At 37.2% G+C, this 12,063-nt stretch overlaps 1 protein-coding gene across 1 annotated transcript in view; it reads left to right on the top strand.

Moving 5' to 3' along the window:
- pth2ra (parathyroid hormone 2 receptor a) overlaps positions 1–12,063 on the top strand; it is a 90,602-nt gene that overhangs the window by 39,753 nt on the left and 38,786 nt on the right. The window contains exons 7-9 of the mRNA XM_058393184.1: positions 1,607–1,760; positions 7,726–7,786; positions 9,790–9,856. Of these exons, the coding sequence (XP_058249167.1) occupies positions 1,607–1,760; positions 7,726–7,786; positions 9,790–9,856 (282 nt within the window). The remainder of the gene's footprint in view (positions 1–1,606; positions 1,761–7,725; positions 7,787–9,789; positions 9,857–12,063) is intronic.

The following is a 12,063-nucleotide window of genomic DNA, read 5'->3' as shown; positions in this document are numbered from 1 at the left end:
CGCTGCAACATGGAATTATGGGAAAAAGAAAATACCCCTTTCTTCAATTGTATGTTTTTATTTATCAGGAGCTAAAGATCAATATTGCGGACCTAACTGTCTTCTATAAACAAATGAATAACCTCAGCTGACAACAACAATAACAACAACAACAAAACACAATGGAATTTAATATACAGTCTTTTTTTTCCCAAAATGCAAATCATCATTCAGAAACCAGGTGAAAAATAAGCACAAGTTTAGATAATGATGAAGAACTCTATGAACGGTTTGCTGCTGTGGGCCACATAGCTGTGTGTCTGCATTACGCCAGGAACAAGCCACATCAGCATCAGCAGTGGCTTCAGAGATGTGATTGTTGCTGCATCGATCTGTGAAGGTAGTTGCTAATCTTCTCAGGTGTGGAGTTCCAGCAAATTCCATCCAAGGTTAGAGCGAGATATAAAAAGAGTTGATGACCCAGGCTAGTCTCACCTCCAAACTTCCCCGAATCTGGTCACTGTAGCTCAGGGGACACATGCACATTTCATCAGAATGAAACAATTATTTTTATTATTGATATTATCTACAATTACTTACAACATGATTAGCATCTCCTGCAACATGATGGTTTCTGGTCAGCGTTGGTCAGTGATGGTTTCTGGTCAGCGTTGGTCAGTGATGATTTCTGGTAAGTGTTGGTCAGTGATGGTTTCTGGTCAGTGTTGGTCAGTGATGGTTAGTAATGGTTTCTCTGGTCAGTGATGGTTTCTGGTCAGTGACGATCAGTGATGGTTTCTGGTCAGTGACGATCAGTGATGGTTTCTGGTCACTGATATTCAGTGATGGTTTCTGGTCAGTGATGGTCAGTGATGGTTTCTGGTCAGTGATGGTTTCTGGTCAGTGATGGCCAGTCATGGTTTCTTGTCAGTGATGGTCAATGATGGTTTTTGGTCAGTGATGGTCAGTGATGGTTTCTGGTCAGTGAATTTTTTCTGGTCAGTGATCATTTCTGGTCAGTGGTGGTCAGTGGTGGTTTCTGGTAAGTGTTGGTCAGTGTTGGTGAGCCATGGTTTCTGGTCCATGTTTGTCAGTGATGGTTAGTGATGGTGTCTGGTAAGTGATGGTCAGTAATGGCTTCTATAAATTCTATAAATGAAGTACATAGTGTGTGATGTAGATATTCATGTCAATCATTCATTCATTTATTCATTCATCCATCGATCCATCAGTTTTAAATCACTACCTGAGCAAACCGTGGTAAAAACCCGGTCTGAGACAAAAAACATCATGAATGGCACTACACACACACACACACACACACACACACGCTCCTAGGGGAAATCCATCTACAGGCATGTTTTTAGAAGGTGGAAGGAAACCCACGCAGTGAAAATACACAAAGACTGTGACCCAGAGCTCAGGATTGATTACCATCTCGGTGAAACAAAGTGACATTTTGTTACTGATTTGAATCAATTTCTCCTTTTTTTACTCAAACCCACGAACACGGTTCAAGGTAACTGTTCAGCTTTCTGCTAAAGATGACAAAATGAGCGTAAATGTCATGTGAATCTTTTTTTTCCATGTTTAAATTGTGATATTGATGTTTCTTTTCCATTTCCAGATAGGTTGTAAGGTGACAGTTCTTCTGTTCATCTATTTTCTGGCAACAAACTATTACTGGATCCTGGTGGAAGGCTTGTATCTACACAGCCTCATCTTCATGGCCTTCCTTTCAGACACTAAGTACCTCTGGGGCTTCACTCTGATTGGATGGGGTGAGTAGAGAGCAGGGTATTTCTTCATATTCCACTGTCCTGTGAGGAGGATGTTATTGATTTCTGGCAACTCAGATTTTAAGCCTTTTATTGTCTGTTGCTTTATTTCACTTGATGCCTGGTATCTAGTCCCTCTAATTGTTCTCTCTGTTGCATTAACCATTAAGATCGAGTTTTTATGATGCTGTTTAACTAAGAAAACATTCTCAACATTGTGAAATCTGAAGCACTGATTAAAACATCTTACCTTCTTTTTTGCTTCACGTCAAATCTGAAAGGAGAACAATTATGGTTTCAGTGAGATGACATGTTCAATGACATTTATACCTAATTTTCATTAGTTTCAATGAGATGATTTTTACTGTGTGCGCTTTAATAGGAGTGCTGCCCATATGCTTCTAATGCTTATGAATTATTCTCCACATGTGCAGCACAATTGCTAAATAGGCGTAATAATTACACTGGACATACTGCTTGAAATGAAGCATTTTAAATATGCTAAATATCTGTCTGGATATCCTACAACAATTTTTGAAGCTCTTATCTTTGTTATCTTTGTTATCTTATATAAGCGGTGTTTCTTTTAAACCATTTAACTTAACTGCTAGTAGTTAACAAATAAGATAAGATAAAGTAAGGTGAGATAAGATAGAACTTTATTAACGCTGAAGGAAATTATTTTGCCAGAGACTGCTTCAGATTGCAAGAGAAATAAATATAAATGAAATATAAATGAAAAATAAATGAAATATCCTATATATACAAAATGTATTTAAAAACAGTGGTGGCCGGTCAATAGGGCCCCCCCTTAAAGTTAGCCAGAGAAGAATGCTACTTTAAGACATTAACAATAAATATATATTTTAATAACGAAATAAAATCATTTAGTCGTACTATTCTACTGTTAGTCATATGCACATAATGTGATATTGCACATGGTTTTACATGAATGTACACTGTAATTATTGTGAAATTTTATTGCTGTCAGTGTTCATTGGGTCAGCTCTGCTCCCTACAGAAAGGGGAGGAGTTATAGAGTTTGATGGCCACTGGTAGGAAAGACCTCCTGTGGTGTTCTGTGGTTGTCCTCAGTGATCTCAGTCATGGGCTGAACATGCTCCGGTACAGCTCCGTTGTCGCATGCAGGGTGTGTGACATGTTGTCAAGGATACCAAGAAGTTTCCTCAGCATTCTCCTCTCAGGCATCTCAACTCCAGCTCCACTCCCCTTTCCTAATAAGCTTGTTGAGTCTGTTGGCATCGGCCATCTTGACCCTGCTACCCAGCACACTACAGCGTAGAAGATGATGCTAGCAACTACCAAGTGGTAGAACATCTGCAGCATGATTCTATAGACTTTAAAGGACCCGAGTCTCCTGAGGAAGCAGCAGATGCTACAAGCAATCTATTGTTATTTAGCACATTGCAAAAGCCATTGATTTATTTCTCTTGTGAAGCTGTCTCTGGCAAAATAATTTCCTTCGGGATTAATAAAGTTATCTTATCCTTTACATTCAGAGAAATCAATAGAAGCTCCAGCTTTTCATTAAATATCTCTTGGAACTACATACAATTCTATTCATAGCACTGATTGTATAGTACATAGTGCAGTGAAGAACATTGTAGCCTCACCACTTCAGCCCCAAGCAGTAGTTACTGCAGAGTTTCTTTTTTCTCTCAATGTCCGTGAGGGTTTCCATTGGGTGGCCTTGCAGTGGTGCAGTGAATCCCAGGTCTACCAAGCTGCCACTTCTGGGCTCCTGAGCAACCCTCAGTTGCATAAAAAATGAGATTTATGTCACTCTGGATAAGGGCATCTGCCAGATTCCAGGAATGTAAATTCCTATCACGTGTAGACCCTTTTTCTGTTGGTAAACTTTGTGGCGTTTTTTTGTGGGGGGAGCTTAGGTGGAGGCAGAACGATTTCCCTGACCGCTTTACAAGCCGTAGTCATCAGGTATTGTTAGTTTGTTTTTAAACAATGACTGGTCAAAATCTGAATTTATCTGACTGTGTTAGGTCACTCACTGTCCAGGATCGTGAACGTTATTTGAAAAAATTAACTTTAACCGACTGAACCAGATTGGCTGACCCATACACGCTCGCTCAATGGATGGACGATGTGACAGGATTACCTCAAGCTGAGTGACCTGACATCTACACTGACTATCTATCTGATAGAAAAACCGAGCACTTCTGCCAACTGTAGAAAAGGAGATGACACAAACAGTTTCCTTTGTTTGGTCTCCAGAGGTTAGCTACCAGTTAGCTATCTTACATGCTAAAAAGTTAGCGTTACATGAGAAATCATGTAACTTGTTCCCCAAATTCTGCTAAGGTGGGCATGCATAAGAAATAATTAGCTAATCCACCTAATCCGTAAACCGTACCAAAACAATATTCTCTTTAACCTTATCTTACCTTATTGTTTAGCCAACTCTGTACTGGTTTGTATTGGCCTCCACCAGTTTTTGCCTCCAGCTAGCGCTGTGACATAATTGTGACGTCAGCACTAAAAGGGTCTATAGAAACCAGCTGCAAACTCCTACATAAATCCAAACACTGAAAACAATGAGTAATTGAATAATTGCTGTTTAGAACCACTAAACAAAGTGTCATCCAAGCAAACTGACTGTATAAAAGAATTTTCATTGATTTGAACAGATAACTGAATGTTTCTCTTGCGTACTCTATTCCTGAACAGATTGATTTGTTTCTGTTGACAGGCCAGAGGCTCAAGCAAGCATTGATTTGTGGAATCTGTTTTAAAAAGTTGTTTATGAACTTGTTCAGCATATGTGTCAGTAAAACAAAATGGAATGAGTTGTACCAGCTGTGTAATTGGTCTTGTATAACAGCAAATATGCAGTTTGTGCATCAGAGCTCTAATTGATCGGTGATGATGAGGCTCAATGTTGCAGCTTCTCTGTGTGATTGTAGTCTAAATGAGTGCATTTAGCAAGAATCATGGTGAGAACCTGCTTACAACAAAACATGTGAGTGAACATGTCTAGTTCCACTGTACAAATCGAAAACACTTTAATATCGGGTCATAATTATTGATGTCATCTTATTTATATATTAGCACATTAAAAAAAAACATTATATATATTTTTTTATTGGCTTGTATATTTGATATCTGCGTCAGGATAAACTGTAACCAGTATAATTAACTGTTTGTGCAAATGCATGGAAATGATACTGCCATAACTGCCAGCATATGGAGGATTAAGTGAGATTTTGATAAATAATGGCTCTGTTTGTTAATAGTATTTTCTCATATTTTGGTATGTTATGATTCATAGCTTCTTGCAACAGTGCCTCCCCATGCTGTTAAAACCCCTTTAGCCCAGTTAAATATAGGACTATGTTTCCATCACCAAGGGGATCCTATGATAATATAGATTCACTGGGAGTGAATCTTTTATTTTAAACAAAATAAAATTCTCAGTGCTTGAGATGAGAATTACGTGTTGAAAGCATCACTGGGTTTAACTAGTAGAAGGAGGTCAAGCAAATCCGGGAGGAGTCACAGTCTTTTAGTGAAAATTAATTTATTAAAGAATTCCTCCATACTTGAATTCTCTAACAAGTTGAACTACTCACAGGCATGAGAGGTTTGACGCTGGGTGGAAGACCAAGTTCTGTGTTGTCCTTGCCTGAAGGCACTAACTCTCTGTAATACACTGATTCATGCAAAAAGCCACAAACAAGGGCTTCTACAGAGGGTTGCCATTCCCACACCACTTGCTCCTCCCTGATTCGCTCTCCTAGCTCATGACAGAAAGCCTTTAGCAGGGTTTCTGGGCCCTTTTATCAGCTCCTGGTCACCAGAATACAAAATTCCTCTGATCTTGATTGTCCAGAACATTCTGCCAGCACTCTTCAACTTCTGCTGTGCTCTTTTTTAGCTATGAGGGTAAAATATAAGCGGTAGGAAACTAGGTAAAAAAGACTCCAAAAAGAATTTATGAATCCCAATAATCAGGAAAAAAAATCCAAAGAGAAAATGTCCATGCTTAAAGTCTGAGTGCGCTTTCAGTCTGTAAGTAGTGAGTAGGTGAATGTTGTAAACAAGGTGTGATGCTGGAGAGAGCAACACGATCTGTATGATTCAATCAGAGGGAAATCTGCACTATTGACTGTTCCAGCACTGTGATGGATATTTTCGAAATAAGGAAGTGCCATTTTTTTCTTTGGATGGTATTCAGTAGCATCACTTATGATATGAATAATATCAGGTTTTAATATAATTATTATCTAGTGCTCCAAAAGTGGCACCAGGAAAACTTTCACTCTGTCACTGTGGAAACTGTGAGCTTGAATCCTGACTCAAACTAATGATCTGTAGGTTGTACATATTTCTATTGACCTATCTTTTCTGGGAAAATGTTTAGTGCTATGATATTTATGGTTTATATTTATGTTTATTTATTCAGTAACTCTCTTGTATTTGATTACAGGATCAAACACAAACTGTTCTAAATGCTTAAAGGATCTTGTTGTTAATTACAAAACTCTTGTCCAATAATTTTAAATTAGTTTTTTTTCGAGATGTAGGGATTTTTTGGTTTGTTTAATTTATAATGTCTATACTTTATAAATCTTACAAAGCAGAACTAAGAGAATACAGACCTGAATAAACATATCTCTTGGCTTAATGCCTTAATTGTTTTTCGACAACCAGTTTTCAGCTCAGTGAATGTCTCTTGCTTAAACAATGATTTAACATCCATTTTTCAACAATAGGCAAAGATCAGATCATATGTACACCATTCAGGCATAACATTCTGAGCACTGAGAGGTGAAGTGAATAACACTGATTATCTCCTCATCATGTCACCTGTTAGTGGGTGGGATTATATTAGGTAGCAAGTGAACATTTTGTCCTCAAAGTTGATGTTAGAAGCAGGAAAATTGGGCAAGTGTAAGGATTTGAGTGAGTTTCACACATTGTGATGGCTAGACCACTGGATCAAAGTATCTCCAAAACTGCAGCTCTTGTAGGGTGTTCCCGGTCTGCAGTGGTCAGTATCTATCAAAAGTGGTCCAAGGAAGGAACAGTGGTGAACCTGCGACAGGGTCATGGGTGGCCAGGGCTCATTGATGCACGTGGGGAGTGAAGGCTGGCCCGTGTGATCCGATCCAACAGACGAGCTACTGTTGCTCAAATTGCTGAAGAAGTTAATGCTGGTTCTGATAGAAAAGTGTCAGAATACACAGTGCATCACAGTTTGTTGTTTATGGGGCTGCATAGTTGCAGACCAGTCAGGGTGTCCATGCTGACCCCTGTGCACCACCAAAAGCACAAACAATGGGCACGTGAGCATCAGAACTGGACCAAGAAGCAATGAAAGAAGGTGGCTTGGTCTGATGAATCACGTTTTTACATTACGTGGATGGCCGGGTGCGTGTGTGTCGCTTACTTGGGGAACACATGGCACCAGTATACACTTTGGGAAAAAAGCAAGCCAGCATAGTCATGAATTGGGCAATGTTCTGCTCGGAATCCTTGGGTCCTGCCATCCATGTGGATGTTACTTTGACACGTACACCTTCAGGATCTAGTGGAGTCCATGCCTCGACGGGTCAGGGCTGTTTTGGCAGCAAAAGGGGGACCAACACAATATTTAGTCATAATGTTATGCCTGATCAGTATAATCAGGACCTTTATAGTGTTTCACAGTCGGCATTAACTTATAATTTCTAATATTTGTCATATTTATTCACCATTACACATCAGGTTCATGCTTTAAAATTTTTTAAACCTTATTAATGCACAGAATGTACTGTACAAAACACAACACATGCACTTTATACAACACATGATCTACACCTATCAACCTAACTTAACAAATAGGAATAAAATAAGTAGTAATTAAACAACACTCTGAATTTGACAAAGAGCATATTATAGCCTTTTAATCACTGTGATGTTCTTATGTTCACTCTGTCTCTAATTTTAGGTGTACCTGCTCTTTTTGTGTCAGCCTGGGCAATTGTAAGGGCAACAGTGGCAGATTCCAGGTGATGGACATTTGCTTTCTTATTGTTATTGTATAGGAAATGTCAAACAATTTCACATTTTGGAATTAGAAAATGGCTATGGGATTAGCTTCAAAAATTTGCATACTGAAAAATTGAGATTAGTACAGACACAGATTCATTAGATTCATTAGTTTCAGCTCACAATGCACTAAAAATATGGAATTAAATAATAAAAAAAAGAGGCATATTTATATGACACATCATTCCTCAGTATGGAAAGTTAACTTTGACAAATAAAAATGAAGACATCAGTGCCCTGATATTACATATTACATATATGACCAGACTTTCTGCCAAAGGCACCATACCTTTACTCTGCATCCCAAAAAAATAATTAAAAATAAAAAAATTCACACTCATCATTTCTCTCTGGGTGACACTGAGAGGGTTTTAGCTTCAATGCTAATTACACTGAATAGATTAGAGCTCTCTCAGATTACAACACGCTTTTGCATGTTTTGTCATTTGCATATTTGCCATGATAAAAGCTCAACTTCAAAGGTTAGTCTGGTAATTGTGTCTCAGCCTTGAGAGCTAGTTGAGTTAGATAGCTCAAGGTTTTAATCTAGCTTTATAATTATGGCTTGTGGCAATCAATGAAGAATAAATAAAAAATCAACTATTATTTATGTCATTTTATTTTTAATAAATAAAATAAACACCTTTTCTTATGTGCCTTATGTGTAGGCTTCTGGTTCCAAAGACTGAACTTTTAAAAAGAGGATAATATTTGAAAAAAATAAAAATAAAAAAATAAATAGCAACAAGATCAAGAAGAAGAAGAAGAAGAAGAACAACAACAACAATAATAATAATAATAATAATAATAATAATAATAATAATAATAATAATAATAATAATGATGTCTTTTAATGCAAGTTTTTTTTACTTGACTATACTTTTTCCTATCTATCTATCTATCTATCTTTCTATCTATCTATCTATCTATCTATCTATCTATCTATCTATCTATCTATCTATCTATCTATCTATCTCTAGAGAGAGAGAGAGAGAGAGAGAGAGAGACTGCAATAGATTTTAATTAGACTGTCTGTCATTCATGACACCTTCATCCAAATGATTATAATGAATTATAATTTCTCTCTCTAAATTATTCTTTTTTTTCCCCCAAACAACTTTTCCACCCCATTAATATCACCCCATTAGTGAAATTCCATGACTTATTATTCATGTATGTGTTTAAAATATTCATCGTAATCACATACTCATTCGGTTAAATCCGTGTTTGCTTCATGTGAAGAGCTGCAGCATATCAGCCCTTTTAAAGAAGACAGTAAAAGTAGTTGATTAGAGCATGACACTGTGTAATGCACAAGTTTGGCTCAGTTTTCTGTAGCTACATCTACTTAAATGCTGTTATTAATAGCTATTAGGATTATGATCTGTAATTGCTATGTGTTATATGTTACTTTAGTCTAAAGTCTCCTTTAAAGATGATTAACAAGATTAGCTTTTGGTATTTGATGCCAATATGCTTAATTACAAGCAGTGATTAAGGCAGTGTGATATGGTTTGTATGCATAAAAAAAGACGTTTCGGAAATATTCTGGTATTTTGTAGCATAATTATCTTTGAAAGAATAATTACACTCAGAGATTCAGAGCACAGTTCAAAGGGAATCTGTATAACCAGAGATCAGAATAATTCAGATCAGACCTGGAGTGTGTCTGAGCAGCACTGAGAAAGAGCTGAGTAAAAAAATTCCTGTGTACAGTTTTCAATTCATATATTATACCTCCAGGGTTTCAGTAAATTCAACTGAAAAGACATAAACAGTGTTACACTCACTGCAAATGTCATACTGGTTGCGTGAAAATTCCCAATAAAACATACTAATCGCTTGCTTTATGTTGTCTTTGTCTCTTTCTCTCCACCTCCCTTTTGTATAACTCACTGTATTGTCCCCTTCTCCCTCTCCACATGATCTGCTCTGTTTTTCAAATCTCTCATTTCCTCTGTAGATGCTGGGAGCTAAGCGCAGGCAACATCAAATGGATTTATCAAGTCCCTATCCTGACAGCCATTGGGGTAAGTGAGGAAAAAATGTCACACATGTAATAAACACTTTTTAAGAAGCCGAGTGTGCCTGCAAAACAGCTGAAAGCCCGAGACAGCCTTGCATAAGGCATAAGGAAATTGCCTGTCTTTACGTAAATGTTGTTTTTCTCCACACCAACTGTGAGGCTGAAGCCCCTGTAGCATGCAAAGCAGATATCAAACACATTAAGCCTTCTTTGTTGTGTTTAGGTGTGTTCGTAAGTCAGGTTTGTGTTACATGTGTAACAATACAATTAATGGGATCAGTATAGTGAACAAATATACTCATTTAAAACAGTATAACTGTTCATGTCATATCAGGGACAGGTTTGATCACAGCAAGTCTAACAGAAAGACAGGGAACTCAACAGGCAACTAATTACATATCACAGGGATCCTCCTGTTCAGCTCACGTGTTAGGAATATGTTATTTTTATTAAAAAAAAAAACACGGGCTATCTATCTATCTATCTATCTATCTATCTATCTATCTATCTATCTATCTATCTATCTATCTATCTATCTATCTATCTATCTATCTATCTATCTATCTATACCTTTGAGGTGTGGGTAGAATTATTATTGTTATTAGGAGCACTGTTTTAATACTGGATATGAGCTCCCTTTGCTTTCAAGTTCTTGCTTTCCAGACTTGGATTCTGCAAAATATAAGAAAAATTCCTGCACATTGTCAGGTTTGCTTCCATGCTGTGAATCCCCTTTTCTACCACATCCCAAAGGTGTTCTACTGGATACTGATCCAGCGACTTCAAAAGAACACTGAAGAACTCTTCGGCATGTTCATGAAACCAGTCTGAGATGATTTTTGCTTTGTGCATGGTTGGCGCATGATCATGCTGGAAGTAACCATTAGAAGATGGTAAACTGTGGCCATGATGGGATGCAGATGATCAGTGACAATAATTTAAATAAATGGTGTTCAAGTGATGATTGGTGTTAAAAGGCTTAAAAATATTCTCCAGACTATCACACTACCTTCACTGTGGTATAAAATATTAATATATGTAGTTTAATGGACTCAAGAGATGTTGCGCATTCTCTATTGCTCAGTTTGTCTTTGTGTTGAACACACATACACACACACACACAGAGAGAGAGAGAGGATTAGATGGGTTAGAATGACTCACTCTGAAGTTGGAGTACTAGAGCTTGTTGTTTTTTCTCTCCACCATTTAACAGTTAAATGTAGAGTAAAGCTGCAGGTCTGCTTTTAAAAGGCTTTGGGTTCTCAGGGGAAATTGGCCAGGAAGGCCTTTGGAATGGCCTTTGCATGCATCTCGTATTTTCCATCACTTAATCAAACTTTGTGAAGATCAGATTTGCAATTATACACCAAAAACAGAAAAAAACTCATATTTCCTGGTATTTAGAAAAGGATGAATAAATGCCACTATAATGCAGACCTTGATATCAGATGAACCGATGAAGCAGGTTTAGTGACTGAGCAACAACATTGACAAGGTACATGTTTTTTTTGTTGTTGTTTTTTGATGGAGGCTTTCTTTTCTTGTTTTGTGCTGTATTCTCTGAAAATGAATAACAAACTCATCTATGAGCTATTACAGAAACATATATGACCCTTAAACTGAAAAGAGGTGAATGATCCTACATACTAAAGCTCTTTAAAAATCACAAAGCCTTTCATTTGCAATACTGCAGAACAAGTTTAAATTTATTATATTATAGTTTATGAAGCTTCTGATTTCAGATGAAGATATTAGCATTGGTATAACATTTGGATGTGTTGTATGTGTTAATACATGCATAATATTGTGTTGGTCCCCCTTTTGCTCCCAAAACAGCCCTGACCCATCATGCACTTTGTATTGTGACACCTTTCTATCAGAACCAGCCTTTTTATCTACCCCATACCCCTAATTGTTAGGTAGAGCGAAAAAAGGAATATGTGATCATTTAGATTTAAGAAAATGACTTCTTAACAGAATTTCAAACAGGTTTCTAATTACTAGATTGAATGACTGATGAATTCATGCGGTATTAACATAAACAAATAACATTCTGAATCTCACAAGGACTTTGGTGCTGATGGGACTATAATTATATAATTATATTTAGGCTATTAATTCAGATATGGTAGAATAGAGCAGTGGTAATTTATCAGTTGTAAAAGACAGGTTTGAGCTGAGGGCTGAAAATACATGATCAAATCATGTTGG

Source organism: Hemibagrus wyckioides, linkage group LG06 (assembly GCF_019097595.1).
Source record: "Hemibagrus wyckioides isolate EC202008001 linkage group LG06, SWU_Hwy_1.0, whole genome shotgun sequence".
Classification (NCBI taxonomy): Eukaryota; Metazoa; Chordata; class Actinopteri; order Siluriformes; family Bagridae; genus Hemibagrus; species Hemibagrus wyckioides.
This window is presented reverse-complemented; position numbering and strand designations above follow the sequence as displayed.